The following is a 25,511-nucleotide window of genomic DNA, read 5'->3' on the forward strand; positions in this document are numbered from 1 at the left end:
CTTCATCTATCTTCGTATCATCCACAAACTTTGCTACAAAGCCATCAATTCCATTATGCAGATCATTGACAAACAATGTGAAAAGTAGCAATCCCAATACTGACCCCTGAGGAACACCACTAGTCACTGGCAGCCAACCAGAAAGGGCCCCTTTTATTCCAACTCACTGCCTCCTGCCTGTCAGCCATTCCACTATCCATGCCAGTATCTTTCCTGTAACTCCACAGGATTTTATCCTGTTAAGCAGCCTCATGTGTGGCACCTTATCAAATGCCTTCTGAAAATTCAAGTAAATGACATCCACTACCTCTCCTTTGTCCATCCTGTTTGTTGCTTCCTTGAAGAATTCTAACAGATTTGTCAGAAGATTTCCCTTTACAGAAACCATGTTGATTTTGACTTATCATTAGTCTCCAAGTACCTCAAAACTTCATCCTTAATAATAGACTCCAACACTTTCCCAACCACTGAGGTTAGGCTAACTGGCCTATGATTTCCTTTCTTTTGCCTTCCTCCCTTCTTAAAGAGTGGAGTGATGTTTCCAATCTTCTAGTCCTCTGGGACCATGCCAGAGTCAAGTGATTCTTGAAAGGTCATGACCAATGCATGCATTATCTCTTAGCAACCTCTCTCAGGACTCTGGATGTAGTCCAGCTGGTCCAGGTGAGTTATCCACCTTAAGACCTTCAGTTTGCCTAGCACCTTTTCCTTTGTAATAGCAGTGGCACTCACTCTTGCTCCCTGACACTCATGGATCTCTAGCACACTGCCGGTGTCTTCCACAGTGAAGACTGATGCAAAGCACCCATTAAGTTCATCTGCCATTTCTTTGTCCCCCATTACTACCTCACCAGAAGCATTTCCCAGTGGTCCAATATCAACTCTCACCTCTCTTTCTTTTCTTTTCCCAACATTTTTATTAAATTTATTAAATTTCATATACATAAATACAGAATTCATAAGGATACTTATAAATCAAAGTAAGGTAGCACATAATGCACTATATATAAATCACAGTGATACAATCACGGTATCCCATATTCATGATCAATCAAATAAAATAAATTGAATTATGAAATACAATAATATGGTTAATTATATAATTTAAAAAAATCTACACTCACTACCAAGACAAAGCTGGTTGGTTAAAAAAAATGAAAAAAAAAGAGTACTTTACCATATAGTGTTTTATAATAATAGCCCAGATCTATATTTTAATAACAATAACCATTCAAATATTTTCAAAATAGTTCAGAAAGGGTCCCCATAACGTTTGAAAATCTTGATTAGAATCAGAAATTGAACAATCAATCTTCTCTAAATTTAAACATGACATAACATCACATAACCATTGAGCATGTGTGTGTGTGGGGGGGCAACCTCCTTCCATTAAGCAAGATTGCCCTCCAAGCCGTAAGAGAAATAAAAACCAGTACCCGCAAATGAGAAGGCTTCCAAGTTATAGTTTCTTCTTCAACAATAACAAATAAGGCAGTCAAAGGATTGGGCTTAAAATTAACTTTAAAAAGTACAGAAAAAGTTTGGAATACATCTTTCCAATATTTTTCAAGGCTCGAACATGACCAAAACATATGAATTAATGAAGCCTCTCCATTATTACATCTGTCACAATAGGGAGATATATCTGCAAAAAAAGAAGAGAGCTTGTCTTTAGATATATGAGCCCTCTGTACCACTTTAAATTGTAGGAAGGAATGACGAGCGCATAATGATGAAGCATTAACCATTTTGAAAATAGCCCTCCAGGTCTCATCAGATAATGAAGTCTGTAAATCCTTTTCCCAATCTTTTTCAATTTTGTCTAAAGGAGCCATTCTGAGTCCCAACAACAGATCATAAATATAAGATATTGAGCCATTGTCAAAAGGTTTCAAATTAAAAATTACATCTATTATGTTCTTTTCTGGGCTGGTAGGAAATATATGTATTTCTAATCTGTAGATCTGTAAAATCTCTAATCTGTAGATATCGAAAAAAGTGAGTATTTGATAAATTATGTTTCACTGAGAGCTGCTCAAAAGAAGAAAGTATCTCTCCAACAAACAGATCCTGAAATCATTTAATGCCTAATCTATCCCATTCTCTAAAAAACAAATCGGTCATAGATGGTTTAAAAAAATAGAAAAAATAGGACTAGAAAGAGAAAATCTCAATTAACCGATATGTTTTCTAAACTGTAGCCAGATCCTCAAAGTGTGTTTAACCACCAAATTGTCAGTTAATTTATTTAAAAATGAAGGAAGAGAGGATCCGAGAAGAGAAATAATAGAAAATTTAGTTACAGAGTTGGCTTCCAAAAAGACCCATATTGGACAATCCTCACGATTAATATATTATAACCAGAATGTGAGATTTCGTATGTTAATTGCCCAATAATATAACCTACAATTGGGTAGAGCAAGGCCTCTATTCTTTTTAATTTTTTGAAGGTGTGCTTTATTTAATCGGGGTTTTCTGTTCTTCCATATATAGGAAGAAAGAATCGAATCTAAAGAATCAAAGAAAGACTTAGGAATAAAATCAGGTATGGCTTGAAATCACCTTTCTTTTATTCTTTATATAGCTGAAAAATCTTTTGGTATCCTGCTTTATATTATTGGCTAGCCTGCCCTCATATTTCATCTTTTCCTTCTTATAGCTTTGATGATGGCCTTATGTTGGATTTTAAAAGCTTCCCAATCATTCAACTTCCCATTCACTTTTGCAACCTTATATGCCCTCTCCTTGGATTTTATGCAGTCCTTAACTTCCGTTGTCAGCTACGGTTGCCTACCCCTGCCATTTGAGAACTTCTTCCTCTGTGGGATATACCTATCCTGTGCCTTGTGAACTATTCCCAGAAACTTCAGCCACCACAGTTCTGCTGTCATCCCCCCCAGTATACTCCTCCAATCCACCTGGGCAAGCTCCTCTCCCATGCCTCTGTAATTTCCATTATCCCATTGTGATACTGATACATGTGACTTGTGCTTCTCCCTCTCAAGTTGCAGTATGAATTCCATCATATTATGGTCACTGCCTCCTAAGGGTTCCTTTACGTTAAGCTCCCTAATGAGATCTGGGTTATTACACAACACCCAATCTAAGATAGCCTTTCCCGAGCAGGCTCAAGCACAAGCTGCTCTTAAAAAGCCATCTCGTAGCCATTCAACAAATTCCGTCTCTTGCAATCCAACACCAGCCTGGTTTTCCCATTGCAATTAACTCCACCGACAAAGACTCAACATTCTCTGACCTTATGCCACCTCTTTCTAAAAAGTTGTAATCCCATCTCTTACCAACAAAGCCACACCACCACCTATGCCTTCCTGCCTGTCCTTTTGATACAGAGTATACCCTTTGATGCTAAGCTCCCAACTATAGCCTTCTTTCAGCCATGACTCAGTGATGCCACAACGTCATATCCACCAATCTGTAATTGTGTCACGAGTTCATCCATCCGATTCCGAACACTACGCATATTTAAATGCAGCACCTTCAGTCCTGCATTTTTCGCCCTTTTGAATTTTGCCTCTGTGGTACAACTTAACTCTTTGCTCTGTCTGTAGTTGTACCCCGTCCTTGGCTTGTCCTTCCCTACATTCATGTTACACCCTTCATCGGCTTGTAAACCTGCTGGCTCATCCTCAGCTCTGTCATGCTGATTCCCATCCCCCTGCCATATTAGTTTAAACCACTCCCAACAGCTCTAGCAAACCTGCCCGCAAAGATATTGGTCCCCTTCGGATTCAAGTGCAACCCATCCATTTTGTACAGGTCAGACCTGCCCTGGAAGAGGTTCCAATGATCCAGAAATCTGAATCCCTGCCCCCTGCTCCAATTCTTCAGCCATGCATTTATCTGTCGCCTTATTCTATTCCTGTCCTTACTGTCGCATGGAACAGGCAGCAATCCTGAGATCACTACCTTTGAGGCCCTGCTTCTCAGTTTCCTTCCTAACTGAGAAGCAGGACCTCAAGGGTAGTAATCTCAGGATTACTAAGCATGCTTGCCTTCACTGGCATTGAGTATAAGAGCCAAGAAGTCATGTTGCAGATGGATAAAACTTCACTTAGACTCCACTTGGAGTATTATGTTCAGTTCTGGTCAGCGCATTACAGGAAGGATATGGAGACATTGAAAAGGGTATTGAAGACATTTGACAATCTGGTGCTCATCAGCCAGGTCACGGAATACAGAAGTGTACAGTGCTATTTGCAGTTATGTAGGACATTGACACAGCACTTGGAGTACCGTGTACAGTTTAGGTCAGCCTGCTATAAGGCTGGAAAGAATGCAGAAATGATTTACAAAGATCGAAGATGAGAGGGGAAGGGATGACTAGGGGCCTGAGGGACAATTTTGTCAAGCGGAAAGTGGCGCTCATATGGAACGAACTGCCAGAGGCAGTGATTGAGGCTCAAGCAGTAGCATTTGATCCGTGGCAATTGGACGGGTAGATGGATTGGAAAGTCTTTGAGTGATTTAGTCCAAATGTGATTTGCTTAGAGGGACTTCTTGATCTGCAGGGGCCAGTTGTGCTGAAGGCCCTGTTTCCGTGGAAGATGGCTCTGTAAAATGTGGGATAATGAAAAACATACTTGGTCCCTTGATAGCTTCCCTTTAAATCCTGCCTGGATAACAGACCTTCCCCATCCACTGTCAGCACTCCTTAGGCAGACCACGGGGGCAGTCCAATAACTGCTTCGTGAGTCAGGACATCACCACTGAACCTGATCTCTATTATGCAGTCAGATGCAGTGCCAAATGAGGTATGGGTACTGCAGCAAAAACTAAAATAACTGATTGCCATCCACCACAGTGGAATGTTTTATCTGGCTGTGTAAGTAGGTAGGGTGGTAAAGAACCCAAATGGCATGCTTGCCTTCACTGGCATTGAGTGTTAGAGTCAGTAAGTCATATCGCAGATGGATAAAACTTTGCACTTGGAGTATTATTTGCAGCTCTGGTCACTGGAAGGATGTGGAGACTTCGGAAACAGAATAGAAACAGTTCACCAGGATTCTGCTTGGATTGGAAGAAATGAACTACAGTACAAGGAGAGGTTGGACAAATAGTTTTCTTTTCATCTGAAGCATCAGAAGGGAGATCTGAAAGTTCATAAAGTTACGAGAGGTCGACAATCAGAATCTTTTCCTCAGGGTAGAAGTGTCAAATACTGGAGGCCATGCTTTGAAGACAATGAGAGAAAGTTTAAAGAAGTTTTTTACACAGGGAATGGTAGGTGCCTTGAACCAGCTGTCAGAAGCAGATATGGTAGTGACAATGAAGAGGCATTTAACTGGGGGATGGATTGATCATAGACCATGTGCAGGCAGATGGGATTAGTTTAAATTGTCTTCATGGTCAGTACAGACATCAAGGTGCAAAGGGCCTGTCCCTGTGCTATGATGTTTGATGTTCGATGTTCGAAACCTCTCCACAACATTGTCCCTCTGTATCCTCCTCCTGCCTTACAGCCACCTGAGTACTCTGACTTCCTTCAGTCCTGGCCTCTTGTGCGTCACGGCCTCTCACTGTCCTTCCTCCTCTTGACCACCCTCCTTCTCAGCACATGGGACATAGGACAGTACAGCTCAGAGACAAGTTTGCTAACCTCTCCTCACAGTACATGCCCTCTAATCGGCCAAAATTGATTCTGGCAAACCTCTTCTGTGTCCCCTCCAAAGCTTCCATGCCCTTCCCATAATGGGGAACCAGAACTGAATGCAATATACCAGATGTGAACCGAACTAGATTTTTAAAAAACTGCAACATTACTTTATGAAGCTCAAGCTCCTATCCAATGCCTTGATTAATAAAGGCAAGCAGGTCATTTTTATTCCTTCTTTACTATCCTATCCACCTGTACAGCCACTTTCAGGGAGATGTGGACTTGGACTCTAAGATCCCTCTGTACATCAAATTTGTTAAGGCTCCTTTCTTTCTCTGAGCTTTATGTCTTTACGTTTGATCTCCGAAAGTCACAACAAATCCAGTCCCATTGGCCATCTAGCCTGCAATTGAATCCACAGCTCAGTATCAAGATTTATTAAGCATCATTCCCAGGACATCAATAAAGTAGACAGAGGCAGCTGTACACTCATTAGCCACTTTATTAGGTTTCTCCCGTACCTAATAAAGTGGCCACTGAGTGTATGTTCGTGGTCTTCTGCAGCTGTAGCCCATCCACTTCAAGGTTCAATGTGTTGTGCGTTCAGATATGCTCTTCTGCACTCCACTGTTATAATGCGTGGTTATTTGAGTTACTGTCATCTCCCTGTCAGCTTGAACCAGTCTGGCCATTCTTCTCTGATCCCTCTCAATAACAAAGCATTTTTGCCCACAGAACTGCTGCTCACTGGATGTTATTTGTTGCATCATCCTATATAAACTCTAGCGACTGTTGTGTGTGAAAATCCCAGGCGATCAGCAGTTTCTGAGATACTCAAACCACCCCTTCTGGCACCAACAATCATTCCATGATCAAAGTCACTTACATCACATTTCTTCCCCGTTCTAATGTTTAGTCTAAACAACAACTGAACTTCTTGACCATGTGTACGTGCTACTATGCATTGAGTTGCTGTCACATGACCAGCTGATTAGATATTTGCATTAAAAAGCAGGTGTACAGGTGTATCTAACAAGTTGCGTAAGTCTGCTGCTGTACAGGGTGGTCCCTTGGCATGTAATGCTAATAATAATTTTTTTTTTTATTTGCACAATAGGAGGAAGACCCAAAAGTCAGATGTGAGCTCCACTTTGATAACCTTTCCTCCTCGACGGCGCTGGGAATCATCAGGGAAGCAGCTGGGAGGGGTGTGGTAAAGAGAATGGAGGGCAGTCTGGATCAAAGCAAAGGCACAAGTCCCAAACCTGGGAAGAAGAATGGGTTGATCAATACCAAAGACCTGAAGACAGACAGCAAGGATGGCCTGGTGTCTCTGTACTCGGCTCCTCAGTACCAGGGCTACGTGCTGGGGAGCTTTCCGTCTCTGAATTACATAGAACAGGGCAGAAATGGCTCCAATCAGCAACAGGTGCTGAACCCCCGCACCCTTCAGCACACTGTCGAGACCCAGTACCGACCTAATATCTTTATGCACTCGGAGAGTGTGCTGAGAGCCTGGGGGGAGATCGGCAGCACAGACTGCTGTGAAACAACTTTTATTGAAAGCAGATCGCCCATAAAGGACAGTCTGGACTACAGGGAGGACCACCTTATAGACCTGTCCACAGCTGACGGCAAACTTCAGACACTCTCTTACGATGTGGAGGATGAAGACGAGTTCCAAGAGCTGGAGGTAGGACATCCTGAGGCTCGGAATGGCTGCGGGGTACTGGGAGGTACTTGTAATCTAATGCAACCGATGGGAATGAGCGCAGAGTTCAGTCCAGCTTGTATTTCGCCCAATTTTAGCCGGGACATGAGGGACTGAGTTTTTGAAGGAGGTTGAGCTGTTCAGCAGCCAATTCTAACCAAACCAATTGCCGCTGTTGGCGACCCATATGGATTTATTATATTTCTATGACATGCCCTCACCTCCAATAATGATTGTTCCTAAGCTGGAGGTACTGTATGTATTTGATCCTCTATTAGCAATTAACAAACTTACTTGTTACATACACCTGTTAGGGTGCATTCTCCAGTTACCTTATAAGGTTTCAGCCAGGAACAGATGTCATCAGGTGGTTCCCAACCTTCACTGAGTGTTTCGACCCTTAACCACGACACTCTCCAGTTGGTGAGCCAGAAGTGGTGGCCAAATCACTGCCCATCTGCTCCTGGCTTCCAGCTTCCCTCCTCTCGCCTACTCCAAATCCAACAAGAGGCTCGTTCTGCCTCTTTTCCCCATCCTATGAGCTGCTTGTTTTTTGCTCCTTTCATCCAGGCCCAGATCTGACAACAACCGCCATGCTGATTTGGCTGGGAAATCTCTGCAGCCGATCTCCACAGGGAACAACCATGCCTGCCATCCCTTGTCTTTACACTCCTGCACTAAGGGCTGGTACTTCAAGGCCTTTCTCTCGGGGCCTCTTCCCATCCCTCCTCCCTTGGCACAGTCAGCTCAACCAGAATTATTTTCTTGTCTTCGGTTGACCACAGTACAATGTCCGGGCGTAGGGTTGAGTGCACCACATCCGGGAACTGCAACCTCCTTCCCACATCGACCCTCATCTCCCAGGACCTGGCCATTAGCAGCAGATTGGGCTTTGGTTGTTTGGTTACGAAAGGCCTGGCTCCCTCTTTGATGAAGCGATGAAACTTAAGCTTATCCAAGTGTAAGTTAAGCGTAGTTGAACATAGTTAAGCGAAATTGAGCAGTCAACAAAAGATATGACTTTCATTGGCCCCCAGCTGCAATCTGCCATAAACAAAGTACAAAGACGTAACTTATTCCCTTCACTTTTATTCTGCCCCCACCCATGTGACTCGTTACCATAATAAATGCACAACACAGAATACAACGCAGAGACCAGATGCATGGCTCCTATAAACAGGTTTGAACATCTGCTTGCAGCATAAAAGAATAGGGGGGTGGTGAATGTATAGAGGTGTATAAAGTTATGAGGGGCAAACGCAGGGTGAATCTGCAGTCTTTTCCCCAGAACTAGAGGGCATAGGTTTAAGGTGAGAGGGGAAAAATGTAATGGAAACTAAGGGGCAACTTTTCACCCAGGGGGTGGTCAGAACACGGAACGAGCTGCCGGGGGAGGTTTCAGAAACAGAGTCGATAGCAACGTTTCAGAAGCATTTCGACAGACACGTGGACAGGCAGGGAATGCAGGGAGACAGGCGATGTGGACGCTGATGGGATTGCTTTCATTTGGCATCATGGTCAGCAGAAACATTGTGAGCTGATGGGTCTGTCCCTGTGTTTTACATTTCTCTGTTCTACGTAGGTGTAAGCTACGTAGAAGGTGGCAACGTTTCTTTTTTTTCCACAGTGGACGTTCCACCTCCATGGTAATAGATTCTCTGAAAGGCCGATCTCCTTGGTTTACATTCGTGTAAACCATTCGGAACACACGAGCTTTTATTTTGGGAGAGGCTGCTGCATGCATATTAGTTGCCATGTTTTCTTATTTGTTTATTTAGAGATACAGAATGGAGTAGGTCCTTCTGGCCCAACGAGCCACAGCACCCAGCAACCCACCTGCTTAACTCTAGCCTCATCACAGGACCATTTACGATGGCTATTTAACCTACTACCCAGTACGTCTTTAGACTGCGGCAGAAAACCGGATCACCTGAAGGAAACCAGTGCGTTCACGGGGAGAACATACAGACAGTGCCAGAACTGAACACTGAGCCCCCAAGCTCTAATAGCGTCACGCTAACCGCTTGGCTACTGTGACACCCTATAGTGCAACCGAACTAACTCTAACCATTTATGTTCTCCCTGTGACTGCATGCGTTTCCTCCGGATGCTCTGGTTTCCTCCCACAACTCAAGGACGTGCTGGCTTAGGGTTAGCAAGTTGTGGACGTACCATGTTGGCACACAAGTGTGGTGACACTTGTGGCTGTCCCAGCACAATCTTTGGGTTGTGTTGGTCATTGGCGCAAAAACAACATATCACCATACATTTTGATGTTTCGATGCACATGTGGCAAATAAAGCTAATCTTTATCTTTGTGGCTAAGTTTGCTGACGATACGAAGATAGGTGGAGGGGCCGGTAGTGCTGAGGAAATGGAGAGTCTGCAGAGAGACTTGGATAGATTGGAAGAATGGGCAAAGAAGTGGCAAATGAAATACAATGTTGGAAAGTGTATGGTTATGCACTTTGGCAGAAGAAACAAACGGACAGATTATTATTTAAATGGGGAAAGAATTCAAAGTTCTGAGATGCAACGGGACTTGGGAGTCCTCGTACAGGATACCCTTAAGGTTAATCTCCAGGTTGAGTCGGTGGTGAAGAAGGCAAATACAATGTTAGCATTCATTTCTAGAGGAATAGAGTATAGGAGCAGGGATGTGATGTTGAGGGTCTATAAGGCGCTGGTGAGATCTCACTTGGAGTACTGTGGGCAGTTTTGGTCTCCTTATTTAAGAAAGGATGTGCTGACATTGGAGAAGGTACAGAGAAGATTCACTAGAATTATTCCGGGAATGAGAGGGTTAACATATGAGGAACGTTTGTCCGCTCTTGGACTGTATTCCTTGGAGTTTAGAAGAATGAGGGGAGACCTCATAGAAACATTTCGAATGTTGAAAGGCATGGACAGAGTGGATGTGGCAGAGTTGTTTCCCATGATGGGGGAGTCTAGTACGAGAGGGCATGACTTAAGGATTGAAGGGCACCCTTTCAGAACAGAAATGCAAAGAAATTTTTTTTAGTCAGAGGGTGGTGAATCTAAGGAATTTGTTGCCACAGGAAGCAGTGGGGGCCAAGTCATTGGGTGTACTTAAGGCAGAGATTGATAGGTATCTGAGTAGCCAGGGCACCAAAGGTTATGGTGAGAAGGCAGGGGAGTGGGACTAAATGGGAGAATGGATCAGCTCATGATAAAATGGCGGAGCAGACTTGATGGGCCGAATGGCCGACTTCTGCTCCTTTGTCTCATGGTCTTATAGTCTTATCTTTTTTTAATCTAGAAACCATTTCTGTCGAAATATAATAGATTGCAACACAAGGATGATAGCAAAGTGGAGGGCTGTGTAGGAGAGTAGGTTTAGATTGATCGTAGAGTAGGTTGAAAAGTTGGCACAACATCGTGGGCAGAAGGACGTGCTCTGCTGTATTATTCTATACATTATGTTCTATTTCTGATTTCTAGCATCTGCTGGGAGTGGTGGTAGAGGCAGATACACTGGGGACATTTAAGAAACTTAGGTAGGCACATGGATGATAGAAAAAAGGAGGAGGGAAAGGTTAGGTTGATCATAGAGTCGGTTACAATGTTCCATGTTTTCTAAGAACATACGGCAACTAATATGCATGCCTTTCATAAAATCCTTTAAATCTCAGAGTGTTGCCAAAGCCCCAGGTTAACACTGATCAGACATCTTCTATAGGCGATGCCTCAGAAAGGCTGAATCCATCATTAACGACCCTCACCACCCAGAAAACGTCCTCTTCTCATTACGACCATCAGGGAGGACGTACAGGAGCCTGACAACACATGCTCAATATTTTAGGAACAGCCTCTTCCTCTCCGCCTTCAAATTTCTGATGGGTGTGTAAAAACTATCTTACTTTTTGCAGTATTTTTATATGTTTCTTATTGCAGCTTAGTAATTTTTAATGTGTTGCACTGAACTGCTGATGCAAAATGACACATCTCACGACATCTGTCAGTGATAATACTGTAAACCTGATTCTGATTCAGAGTACGTACCTCCAACAATGTTTACATTTCCCCACAACAAGACCCCATTACATGCTCCAGCCTTCACAGTTGGCTTGATCCGACCAACTTCAGACTCATGGCAAGGGCTTCCCCTGAGGCAAACATGTGGCCAGCAAACTAACCTCAGCAGCTGTTCCGCACAGCTCTGTGTTACACCGAACCTGCCAGGGTGCAAGAGTTGTTATCAAAACTGCGGCAGGTAATCTGCTGAGTTAATTGGTGGGTCGTAGGTTCAGATTTCAGTCCTGAGGATAATTGTTTCCCTCGGCAATATTTGTGAAAATGTACGTAAGGACACATCTCTGGACTAGACAGTAACTACTGTGTGGGAGGCGATGCATGGAGGAGTCATGTTGAGTATGTCATTACCTGAAAACATCTCCAGCCATTCTGAGTTCGCTTAATGAGGATATAGTTTGAGGGTAATTGGCAGAAGGGAGATGAGAGGAGTGTTTGTTGCGTGGGGAATCGTTGTGATCTGTATTGCACATTCTGAGAAGGAAGAGAGTTCAGGCAGGGTGGCCGTGGGCAAAAGCAGGGGAAGAAAGGCTAATTGGATATCTCCTTCAAAGAGTGTGTCCTGGCATCATAGCAGTCGATTCCTCATTTGCCGTTAGAACCCACAGATGTTGTTTTCACGATTCCTTGTGTCCACTTTTTATTAGGTACCTGATAAGGTGGCAATTGAGCGCATGTTCGTGGTCTTCTGCTGCTATAGGCCATCCATGTCGAAGTTTGATGTGTTGTGTATTCAGAGATGCTCTTCTGCACACCATTGTTATGACACACAGTTATCTGAGTTATTGTCACCTTCCTGTCAGCTTGAGCCAGACTGGCTATTCTCCTCTGACCTCTCTCATTAACAAGGTGTTTTCACCCACAGAATTGCTGCTCACTGGATGATTTTTGTGATCTGTTTATCTATTTTTGTTCTGCTCACTTGAAGATTAGGGCTAGGCTTACTAGCTGGCATGGCACGTTGCGGACCATATCATGTGTCTTTTTCTTTCCTGTTTCTTTGTGGAGTTTATCCCGCCTGTTTGTTTTTATTTGTTAGTTAATCTGGCAGGAATATACTATTTCTATGTTTTTGGGTTATGTTGGTTTTTTACTTGTTGTTTGAGAGCGCAGCATTTGCAGAGTTTGTTGGTAATAATTGAGCATGGGGATAGAGTACAGGTTTTTATTTCAAGTTTTCATTTTATTGCATTCCAGACTCAGCCATCTGGGTCAATATATATTTTTGCACATGCGTGCATGAAGTTTAGGACATGAAAACGGTTCATTTCATATCATGGAACATTAATGGGTGTGGAAATCCAATCAAGGGGAAAAAGATTTTGTCATACCTTAAAGGTAAACAAATTGATGTTGCATTTGTCCAGGAAACACATTTTAAAGATGTTGAAGCACTGAAATTTAGAAGAGATTGGGTGGGCCAGGTATCCTATTCATCATTTAATGGCAAACAAGATGGGACAATGATCTTAGTTAACAAAAAACTTAGTTTTGTATTGCTTGGGGAACTTAAGGACAAGGAAGGTGGGGTAATTTGTATAGATGCACTTATTAATGGGGTGAAAGTAGTACTTTGTTACATATATGCACCTAATGTCTTCCCCATTCTGATGTTTGGTCTGATCAACAACTGCACGCCATGGGAGCATGGCGGTTATCAGGAGGCTATTACAGCTCGGGCCATCAGAGTGCGTAATTCAGTTCCTGCGTTGTCTTTAGTGAGTGTATATGTTCTCCCCATGATTGCGTGGGTTTCCTCCGGGTGCTCCAGTTTCCTCCCACAGTCCAAAGCCGGACCGGTTAGTAGATGAATTGGTGATTGTAAATTGTCCTGTGATTAGGCTTGGGTTAAATAGCTGGGTTGTTGGGCAGTGTGGCTCATTGGGACTGCACCTGTTCTACACTATATCTCTAAATAATAAAGACATTATCCGAACCCCTTAACCATGTCTGCACACTTTTATGCAGAGCGGCTGCCAAATGATTGGCTGGTTAGATATTTGCTTCAACCAGCGGGTGTGCAGGTGTACCTGATAAAGTGGGCCACTGAGTGAATATTGTGATATTCACCAGGCGAACTTAGCAAGTGCTTTTCCACAAGTGCACAGCGCAGCCATTCGCCGCTGCGCGCGCTGCCGACACAGTTGCGGCTACTCAGGAGGCTGCAGGTGCTGGAATCTGGAGCTCGGAAAGCAAACGGCTGGATCAGGCAGCATTTGAGGAGGGGGAATGGACAGTCGACGTTTCTGGTCGGGGGCCCTTGATCTGGACTGAAAGATGGGAGTTGGTAGCCGGTACAAAGAGGCGTGGGGAATGCGTGAACAAGAGCAGACAAGCAACAGGTGGATCCAGATGAGGAGGGATGATAGACGGAGGAACAGAAAGTCCAGGTGAGTCCAGGTGAAGGTTCTCGACCCAAAAATGTTGACTGTCCATTTCCCTCCACAAGTGCCACCTGTCCCCTTGAGTTTTTCCAGCATTTGTTCCTCAAACGGGTTATCATGTGGTATTCTAATCAGCCTGTTGTTAGGTTTTGTTTTGTATGTTGGTGTGTATGTTTCTTTGCCCATGTCTGTGGGCGAGTCTCTTCTGTCAAGTGAATAAAGCCATCATATTCTGTCTATATTTATCATATTGAGTGTCTTATATAAATTATCCCATTATGGAACAGCACAGTCAACGTGCTGAACAAAATATCAAAGTGAAGTTAGCACTGACATAGATAAGATGGACATCTTAATTCCACCATCTGGTAAAGTGAGCATCCTCCACACAGTCCTATGGAGATACAGGAGACTGCGGATGCTGGAATCTGGCCACCTCCTCCGTAAGTCCTGATGAAGGGTCTCAACCCAAAATGACTACTGCCTCTTTCCCTCCACAAATGCTGCCTGACACTCTGAGTTCCTCCAGCAGCTCAATTTTTTTTTTCCTCTCTGTTTAATCCCAGTATGTTAGTCTCCTCTCCTCTGCCTGGAAGCTAATGGTACCTTTTTACTTTGACAAGCTATTAATCTTAAATACACATTATTATCAATTTCGGCAACACACAAAATGCTGGAGAAAATCAGCAGGTCAGACAACAGCTATGGAGGGGAACAAACAGTCAACGTTTCAGGCCGAGTCCTGACTTGAGGTGAGAGAGGGAAAGCTTAAGGAGATGTGCGGGGCAGGTTTATTCACACAGAGAGTGGGTGCTCGGAAGATACTGCCAGGGGAGATGGTGGAGTCAGATATGACAGCTGCATTTCAGAGGTTTTTCGATAGGCAGATGAACATGCAGAGAGAGGAAGGATGTGGATTGCATGTAGACAGAAGAGAATCATTTTAATTTGACATCGCAGTCAGCACAGACATTGCCATCAAACGGCCTGGTCCTGCTCTCTACTGTTCTATATTTTCCGCTCAGTTGTCACATTTTTTGGTGTACACCTGCTCGTTAATGCAAATATCTAATCAGACAACCATATGGCAGGAACAATGCATAAAAGCGTGCAGATATGGTTAGGAGGTTCAGTTGTTGTTCAGGCAAAACATCAGAATGGGGTAGAAATGTGACCTAAGTGACTTTGACCATGGAATGATTGTTGGTGCCAGATGGGGTGGTTTGAGTATCTCAGACACTGCTGATCTCCTGGGATTTTCATGCACAACAGTCTCCCGAGTTTACAGAGAATGGTGCAAAAAACAAAAAACACAGCCAGTGAGTGCCATTTCTGAGGTGAAAATGCCTTGTTAATGAGAGAAGTCAGAAGAGAATGGCCGGACTGGTTCAAGCTGACAGGAAGGTGACAGTAACTCAAATAACCATGTGTTACAGCAGAGGTGTGCGGAAGAGCATCCCCCTACAAAATACACGACAAACCTTGAAATGGATGGACCACAGCAGCAGAAGACCACAAACATACACTCAATGGCCACTTTGTTAGGTACAGGTGGTATATATCTAATAAAGTGGTCACTGGGTGTCTATTCCATGGTGCTTTTCCTGTGAGCCAGTCACTTTCTCAAAGATGTAAGTGAAGTTGATCAGCTAGAGTCTTCACCACCTAGACCTGCATGGGCTGTTGTTTCCTGATCTTAGTTACTCTGATAAAACTCATTCTCACTTCTCTAGGTCAGGTTCCGTTGACTTGATGGTTCTAGATGTATCTGTCACTGTTGTGACCATCCATTTAAATGTGTACATTTACCACTGTCTGTTTCTCATCTCCTGATGTCCCCCACAATAAACCTGCGCATTCAGTGACTGAGATGTTCCTTCCTGCACCTGTTTACAGCTCACTGATCAACACCAACTATTGGTGAAGATGCATGGAGCCCTATAAGTCAGTAAAACCTGAGTGCTCGAGTGGTGACAATTTTCACTCACTCTCATGAAGAGATGGAGGAAATGATCCGGCAGGGTACATATTGTGGCCATTCTTGGTTTTGGGTATCTTTGTGCTTCCACACCCAACTCTACCTGAGAGAGTGCAGTGTAATGTTTCAGAACTGACTAGCTGCACGTTAGTTACCCCAAAGCAACATTTATAAAGAGAATGATCAATAATCCCTGGATAATATTTTCCCATCAGCCTATCATCACTCAAATGGATTGACTGCTGTGCATTCCTGTTAAGTGAGAATTCTTTAAACTCCCTTCTGGAAAGCACTACAGTGTAGAGCTATTAAAACAAAAACTTCATGTTGTCTTGAAAGTTTCTTCCACCAGGCAATGAATCTGATCAACCATTCTAGTCAGGTCCCCACCCCCCTCCATCTATTACCACCTTCACTGCACGGTAAACAGTTTAAAACACTTTTTATAATGTTGTTAACTCATGCTGGTATTTTGTATATTTTATTCAATATCTGTACTTTAACCTCTGAGTTTATTTTACATACAGTATATCTTTATTCTTTTCATTGAATGTTGTTTTTCATTGCATGTCATACCAACACACCACAGCAAATTCCAAAAATATGTAAATTCATATCGTTCAATACTTCCATTTAATATTAGCGAATGTATACAATATACAACCTGACTTTCGTGTTTTTCACAGACATCCATGAAAGCAGAAGAGTACCTCTAAGAATGAGTGACAGTAAAACCGTTAGAACCCCGAAGCCCCCTCTACTCCCCCACACCCATGCACAAGCAGCAACAAAGCATCAACCCTCACCCACCCCCACTTACTGCAGCAAAAAGCATCAGCACCCTCCACCCACCAAGCAAGCAATAGCAAAGGCCTCAAGAAAGACCATGTTCTGTAGTACAACAAAAACTAACTGTTCACCCGACAATTCGACATACCACAGGCTCTGTCTCCCCCTAATAAAGGGGCAGAGAGGTGTCACATGGTGAGAGGGGGGCTAACAAGACAAAAAAAAACACTTGCAGATATACGATGTTAAATTCTGCCGTGTTAAAGTTTTCCAAATCGAGAATCAGCAACAAACTCTCTCCCCACCAACAAGAGAAGCAGAGAGGGAGATAGCAATTCACTGAGTGCAGAGCCCTCCGACAGCTGATGCAGTGTTCATGAAATTCCTTTCCTCCCACAACGCTTCAGTCAGTGACACTGGCATAGAATTGGCTTGTCCCTAGGGCAGCAGAGCCTCAGCCCTCCCAGGGCAAACTCGTCTTCTATGTCGCGTTCTTGGGATATCAAAAGACAGCCGATTGGTGAGCCCCAGGACCGGGTACTGTCACTATAAAGAACTGAAGTTTGAGTACACCTGTAGGTCCGGGACTACGACATAACCCCATCTACCTTGATAAGGAAAGAAGAAGACATTAAAGGTAGAAATTAAGCTGTTTCTGCAGATGAGCTCGAAGAAACCACTCCCTAGCACTATTGTAGCTCTGTACATATGGGGAATAAAGTTGATCCCTTGATAAAGTTTACCACGTTGAGTCAATGATTAATCTTCCCTGGAGAGGGTCCTGAAGAGGTTCACGAGAATGATCCTATGAAAGGAAGGGTTAACATACCAGGAGTGTTTGATGACTCACTGGAGTTTAGAAGAATGGGGGAATGGGAGTGGGGTGGAGATCTCATTGTGAAATTCATTGTCAGCTGTGGAGGCCAAGTCATTGGCTATATTTAAAGCAGAGGTTGATAGGTTCTTGATTAGTAAGGATGTCAAAGATTACAGGGAGAAGGCAGGAGAATGGGGTCGAGAAGTACAATAAGTCAGCCATAAGGAAATGGCAGAGCAGACTCAATGGGTTGAATGGCCTAATTCTGCTCCTATGTATTATGCTGTTATTGTCCTAGACTTCCACTGCTGGTCCATCTTTCCTGCACCTTTCCACAAGTCTTTCTGAGGGGTAGTTGTCCCCTCTGTTCTGGTTCATTTGTCTATCCGCTGGTCCCAGCCTGCAGGTTTCTGCTGCGTGTACTTGACCTGCTCCATCAGCTTTTTGCTTTCATGCTGTCCTGCTTATTATCTACCATGGTGTTGTCAGAACATCCTCCCCCAAGCCACTTGCTCCAGTTTGTCCCTGTTTGAGTGCTGGAAATCCACACCAGAAACAGGAAAAGCTGGAAACACTTGGCAGATCTGCAGAGACACCAACTTGAACATGGAACACTACAGCATAGCACAGGCCCCCTGGCTCCCTTTATCCTACTCTGCAGGCTGGGACCAGCGGATAGATCAATCTAACCCTTCCTTCCTACATAGCCCTCCATTTTTTCATTCATCCATGTGGTTATCGAAGAGTTTCTTAAAGATACACTCCATGTACAACCACCCTCTACCTCCTATGGGCAAGCCAATTCTGAATCCAGCCAAGTTTCCCTAGATCTCAGGCTTCCTGACGTTCTGAATGAGCCCACTGTGGGGAGTTTTGTCTATGTACACCACACCCACTGCTCTATCTTCATCAACGTGCTTTGTCACATCCTCAAAAAATTCAGTCAGGCCTGTGAGGCTTGAGCTGCCCCTCACAAAGCCATGCTGACTATCCCTAATCAGACCGTAACCAAACAAGTCAATTGCTCCTGTCGTTACCCTGTTTGAATGCTGGAGGTCTGCAGTGAAATCAGAAAAGGCTGGAAACGCTCAGCAGGTCAGGCAGCATCCGCAGAGACACCAGCCTGGAATGTTAATTGTTTTCAAGGTCAAGTTGAAGTTTATTGTCATTCCTACCTGCACCTAAATGAAACATCGTTCCTCGGATCAAAGTGAAAAATACAGTACATATATCACATTCAGCACATAAAATATTATTAACAGATAATAAAAATTATTTTGTAGATGTACAAGTCGACATAAAGTGCACATATTACATCTAGTTAAACATACAGCAGTATAATGCTACTGGCACTGTCATCAATAATGTGTACTGGGTGGTAGCAGAGTGTTCAGAAGTCCCAGAGCTTGTGCGAAGAAGCTGTTACCCAGCCTGACAGCCCTTGTTCTCGTGCAACTCACACAAAAAGTTGGAGGAACTCACCATTTACAATTTAAACATATTTCTGCCAGAATGTACTCCATTTAATTTGGTCAAATCTGCACCTTTCTGTTTTGTAAGTTAGTGAATTGCGTGGGAATTTGTTAAGCAGCCTTCAGATGGAGTGCTTTCTGCTCTGAGTAATAATATCAGCTGTTTCTTTTTTTATTTCTGACAGACACTAAATGGTAAAGTAGGAAGGATCCATAGAAATCATGTTCTCAAAAGGCTTATGCCCCACCTCCTCCCTCAACACCACACTATGCTCTTGGAAATGTATTTTTAATTTTATTTTATTTTGAGATACAGCCCTGTACCGGGCCCTTCTGACCCAGCAAGCCCCCGTCACCCAGTTGCACCCTTATATCCAACTAACCTACTGACCTGGACGTCTTTGGGAAGTGCAAGGAAACCAGAGGACCCGGAAGAGAGCCAGGGGTACAGGGGAAGAACATATAGTCAGCGGCGGATTGGACCCAGGTCACTGGCACTTTAATAGTGTTGTACTACCAGATACGCTGCCGTGCCATGGTGTGAGATGTGAGGGATAAATAGTTATTCAAGCTTGGCTTCAAGTAAGGGCTGGTAACGTGACCGGTAATTTGTTACACACCAGGCTTGCTGGACAAGCCTTCCATGGCTTTGAATCCCACCGAGAGGAAGCAGCCTGTTGGTTTCTCGCCAGGGTCAGGAAGTCCTGGGAAAATCCAAGGAAGAGTCATCTCCAAGATCTCTGGTACTTCCTGACCTGCACCGGCTTCTAATGGTGTGATTGTGACAATCTCGTCCTTGTTTACAGATGCTCCTAAGGTCTTATCTCTCCTCGGCTTTATGATCTCCTCCAGACCCATAACATCCATAAATAGCCACACTCTTCCTTGTCTCGCATTCCTTCCCAACTTTAATCCCCACACACAAGTGGCGGAAGTGTCAGCTGTCAAGGCCCTGGTCCTCTTGAATTCCCCTGAAAAAGCATCACCACCTCTTACTCTATCTGATTCCTTTCCTTCTCCCTCTCTCATTACTGATCCACTTTTCCCACTCTTTCTCATTCTCTCACTTTCTCTCTCGACCTCTCCTCACCTCTTCACCTATCCCTTTCACTCTTTCTCTGCCTTTGTCCCTCTTCCCTCTCCTTTCCCCTCCCTCTTTCTCTCTTCCTCTTCTTTTCCCTCTCCCTTTCTCCCCCCTTCCCCCTTTCTCTCTCAATTGATTCAATCTATCCTCTCTATTGATTCTCCGCTGACAGATTTTTCAATGGACCCTGAACACTACCTCATTATTTTTGCTCAATTTTTGCACTACCTGGGTCATCTCACAGCAAGGGCAGTGCTCTACACACTAGTTGTGGTGTATATATTCCTCAACAACACAAATTAAAGTTTATTCAACATCCAATAGGGAGTGTCTGTCTGTCTGATCTATACCACACACTCTGTTTAAAAGACATTTAAATAGGTACATGGATAAAAAAAAGACCGAAAGGGATATAGGTCAAAAACAGGTAAATGGGATATGCTCCGATAGTCATCTTGGTCAGCATGGACAAGATGGGAAGAAAGGCCTGCTGTCATTCTGTATGATTTTGTGACTGTTAAAACGCTGGGTGCAATTTAACCAATGCTCTCAGGTGGAAATAAGCGGCATCATGCCTCTGATAAAATACCCAGGGGAGTTACTCTGGCCTCCGTGTTATTGAAATTATTTTTTTTAGTCACCATAGGATCTTCCTGTACTTTACTAATGGAATTACCATGTTTCCAACAAGTGTTCATCAGAACTGTGAAATTGCTTTAAGTTTGCAAAAGGTTTGAAATAGTTTCTTAATATTACAGGTAATTACAAAGTCAGTTCCATTACTGGTGACTGCAGCATTTCACCTTTTCTTTTCCCTATTTACCTCTTGAGGTTTGAGGTTTCCAAATCTGCTGGCTCTGTTCCTTCACCTGTAGAAGCTCATCTCTTCAAGCAGAACTCATCTAGGTTCCTGTCTTCAGTTTTCAGAAGCAGAGCAAAGCCAGCAAGCTTAGGGAAAATAACAAATAAAATTGCAAATTGGTTTATCGTCACCAGCACTGCTCAGTTCTTCTACTGAGAGCGTAGGAGGCAAAGATTTTAAAAAATCACCACCAGTTTCTGGCAGTCTCCACTAATGAGAACGAACTTGGTTGCAAACTCTTTCATTTTGCTAGTGAACAGACTGCCTGTAGTATGAATGTCTTCAGACTCAAGGTTAATGTTGAAATATAAAAGCAATTGTCATTGTTAGTAATCTGGAACACTGGAAACACTCAACAGGTCAAGCAGCCTCTATGGAGAGGGAAAAATTGCCAATGTTTCTGGTCAAAAACCCTTCATCAGTGGTTCCCTTACCCCTTCCACAATGTCAATATTTCTGGATAGATCAGGATGAGGAACAGCACCTCATATTTCACCTGGACCGTCTACAACCTGATGACATAAGCACTAAATTCTCCAAATTTTGATGAACGAAACCCCCTCTGTCCCTTTCTTTTCTCCTCCTACTCCATTCAGTTCCTCCCACTCCCACACCAGCCCCCATCATCCTGTCTCTTTTCCCTCCTCTGTCCGTCCCATCTGCCCATCACACACACACACTCCCCCCCCCCCCGGGTCCCCTCCTCTGTCTGCTCCATCTGCCCATCACACACACACACACACAGTCCCCCCACTGAGTCCCCTCCTCAACCCATCCCTCCCCCCGTTCAGACCTGCCCACCTTGCCTCCATTATTTGATTCCACGCCCCATCTTGTTCTCTTGTTTCCATCATCTGCAGCCCTTTGTTGGCTCTACCCAACACCTTCCAGTCTCAGCCACCATTTCCACTTCCCCTCCTTCCTCTCCTAAATCCATCAGTTGTATACCAGCTCTCACCCCACCTCTTCCCCTCGCCTCTTTATGGTGGCTATCTACCCCCTGTTTTTCAATCCAGATAAAAGATGGTGGTGATCATTTTTGGAACCCTTATCTAAGAAATGATCTGCTGATATTGGAGAGGGTCTAGAGAAAGCTCACAAGAATGATCCTGGGAATGGAAGGGTTAACGTACCAGGAGCATTTGATGGCCCTGGGCCTGTACTCATTGAAGTTTAAAAGAATGGGGGGGTGGAATCTCATTAGACCTATTGAATATTGAAAGCCCTAGACAGAATGGGCATGGAGAGAATGTCTCCTACATTGGGCAAGTTCAGGACCAGAGGGCACAGCCTCAGAATGCAAGGATATCCCTTTAGAGCAGAGAAGAGGAGGATTTCTTTTGGTGAACCTATGGAATTCATTGCCATGGACGGCTGCGAAGGCAAAGTCAATGGCTATATCTAAAGTGGAGGTTAATAGGTTCTTGATTATACTCCATGAGCCAGTCGGGTTGGTCAGTACCATCTGAGGGGAATAATGCTCATAGTGATTTTTGGCAAGGTATACATCTCTAGAGTTAGAAAATATGTGACAACATTGCTCCAGTGGTAGCTTTATGTGTGCTATCTTGCATTTTATAACACTACCCTAAAATAAGCATTTCTGATAAGTGGCCAATATAAAGTACAACATATATATTTAACCTAGTGGTATTTTGTCATCAGTGATCCCTCAACATTGAAATTTTTCACAATGATAGCTGAGTTCAAGCACTTTTCATCAAATGTTGCTATAAAATTCTACATTGAAAGCTATGTCATTGGTGGCACTCGCAGTACAGTGCCCAATTTCAATAGAGTGAATCATTTCAGTTTCAGAAAAATATTTGTCTGTTGTTTATTTTGGAAAAGTCAATAAAAACTCTAGGACACACATAATCACATGGGTTTGTGGAGAACTTATTCAGGAATTCAAATAAGTAACCACTTTTTGTATATATTCCATATTAACATCAGTACGGCAGAAAATGTTACCCCACCCCGCAAGAGGTAAAAAAAAAAAAAACCTCATTTGGAGAGATTTCTGGAGTTTTATCAATGTCATGATATTTTCCATATTGTTGTATCAAATCAAACAATCTTAAGCTTTTGTCATAGCATATAGAATTACAGTACAATGATTCAATGTGAGGTTCCATACACCCATAACCTAGGCCCCATTTGGTTGTAAAATGAATATATTTAATCAAAGACTACTTTCCATGCTTTGTTTTCCATACTTTTATTAAGGGCATCAAATGTTATGGGGAGAAGGTAGGAGAATGGGGCTGAGAGAGTTAATAAATCAGCCATGATGGAATGACAGAGCAAACTCAATGGGCTAAATGGCCTAATTCTGCTCCTTTGTCTTATGGTCTTGACCCAAAACATCAACTGTCCATTTTCCTGACCCACTGAGTTCCTCCAGAAGTTTGTTGCTTGGAGTTAATAAGTTGTTTGACAGGTTCTATTCTATTTGACTTTAGCAATGGTTCATGATATTGGTGGGAAGGAGGTGTCTCATATGTAATCCACTGACTTGGTACAGTAGAAGTTAAGCTGGAAATGTCAGAAAATGTGTAGCTCGGGTGGTTGTTGGGTGGTTCTCCTATCTGACAGCTTACTTGCAAACGATCAGAGAACACCTCAACCCAACCAGAAGTTAAGCATCTGTGATGCAGGACACAGTTAGATCCGAGTTCATTAAATGCTTAGCAGGGTCCTGCTGTGTTGCTGCAATAAAACAATGAGGAATTCATACCAAGCAGTGCATACATAACCTGCCTTTCCCTATCATCTTGTGCAGAGCGATTATTCGAGTGACACAGAGAGTGAAGACAACTTTCTCCTGCTCCCACCCAAGGACCATTTGGGCCTCAGCGTCTTCTCCATGCTGTGCTGCTTCTGGCCTTTGGGAATTGCTGCCTTCTACCTTTCACATGAGGTAGGTTCGGGCTGAAAGGTTGCTGGGCAAATGCCCACTGGGAGTGTCGTAGTCCACTGTGAAACAGCAGCTGGTGTGGGAGCATAGAGAGACAGTGTGGCTTTTCTCATTTTCTTAGCTGGACCACTTTCTGAGAAGGATGAGATCGCGGAGACAGAGGCTTGTGCAGTTTTTGAGTGCCAGATTTAGAAAGCGAGCTGGACCAATTGGGACTTTCCGCAGAGATTGAGATCATTTGGGTTAATAGGCCCTTTGGAAAGGGCCAATAGAAAGAATGGTGGGTTTAAGCAGAGACAGGGTTGGAGTGGGGAAGCTTGAGGAATTGGCTCAAGAGGCTTTGGCAAGGAGAGGCTGAGGCTCGGTTGATATTTCAGTCAGGTTTCTCTCTTGTCTATTAGTGCCCAGCTGGATCCCAGGTCAGTGGTGTATCCCTAGTGCAAGATGTGGGAGATTAGTATAGGAAGGATGTGGATGCTGTAGAGATGGTACAGAAGAGATTTAACAGGATGCTGCCTGGATCAGAGAGCATGTCTTACGAAGGTAGGTTGAACAAGCCAGGGTTTTTCTTGTTGAACTGAAGGTGACTTGATAGAGATGTACAAGATGATAAGAGGCATTTATAAAATAGTCAGCCAGAGACATTTTTCCCCCAGAGTGGAAATAGCTAATATGTGGGATCATAACTTTAAGGTTATTGGAGAAAACTGTGGGGGGGGGGGGGGATGTCAGAGGTAAATTTATTTATTTTTTTACACAGCATGTGGTAGTTCAGTGGAACACACTGCCAAGGGTGATGATAGAGGCAGATATTGAAGAAACTCTTACCTAGGCATGTGGAAGAAAGAAAAGTGGATGCCTATGTGGGAGGGAAGTGTTAGACTGATATTAGTGTAGGTTAAAGGGTCGACACGACATTGTGTGCTGGAGGGCCTGTTCTCATGAAACAAATCCAGACTGGTTCAGTTCACCCAGGGGGTTCTCTGAGAGGTTCAATCGCTGAATATAGTCGATACAGAGATGGATAAATTTTTGGATATTTGGGGAACTGATTGATATGGAGTTAAGATATTGCTGAGGTAAAAGAGCAGCCAAGGTCTTATTGAACAAGCACGATGGGCTGAATGCCCATTCCTGCTTCTACTTTATATATTCCTGTATGCCAGCTGTTGTGTTTTCATAGAGAAGGATCAGAGGGCCCAAGCAAACTCAGATTACACAGAACATTCAATATTACAACACAGTACAGACCCTTCAGCCCATGGTGTTGTGCCGACCTTTTATTGTACTCCAAGATCAACCTCTCCAACACAGCCCTTCATTTTTCTGTCACCCATGTGCCCACCTAGAGTCCCTTAGATTGTCCCTAATGTATCTGCCTCTACCACCACCCCTGGCAGCGCGTTCCACGCACCCATCACTCCCTATGTAAAGAACTTATCTCTGACATCTCCCCTACGCTTTTCTACAATCATCTTCAAGTTATACCCTCACTTATTAGCCATTTCCAACCTGGCTGTCCACTCGATTTATGCCTCTATCAGGTCACCTCTCATCCTCCTTTACTAAAGCCGAAACTCTCTAATCCAGACAGCACTACAGGAGGGAAATTTGGAAGGGGAGGGGGAGAAGGACAACACAAGTACAATCCCAAGTACAGAGAGAATTTCAGGAATGAGTTTCTGAAATAAAATGTGGCATCAAGGATATGACATCTGGATTACTGGCGAGGGAAGGGCAGTCAGATCAGGAGAATGTATGCATGGGTCTTCACAGTATGTTCAAAGTTCAAAAAACATTTGTTATCAAAGTATGTATACATCATAC

The 25,511-nt window shown here is 43.6% G+C and overlaps 1 protein-coding gene across 1 annotated transcript in view; it reads left to right on the forward strand.

Moving 5' to 3' along the window:
* Window positions 1-6,836: 6,836 nt before the first annotated feature.
* Window positions 6,837-25,511, forward strand: part of LOC140202239 (synapse differentiation-inducing gene protein 1) — a 55,468-nt gene continuing 36,793 nt past the window's right edge. The window contains exons 1-2 of the mRNA XM_072267109.1: window positions 6,837-7,307; window positions 23,550-23,687. Coding sequence (XP_072123210.1) covers window positions 6,837-7,307; window positions 23,550-23,687 — 609 coding nt within the window. The remainder of the gene's footprint in view (window positions 7,308-23,549; window positions 23,688-25,511) is intronic.

The sequence above is a fragment of the Mobula birostris genome, chromosome 8 (genome assembly GCF_030028105.1).
Source record: "Mobula birostris isolate sMobBir1 chromosome 8, sMobBir1.hap1, whole genome shotgun sequence".
Classification (NCBI taxonomy): Eukaryota; Metazoa; Chordata; class Chondrichthyes; order Myliobatiformes; family Myliobatidae; genus Mobula; species Mobula birostris.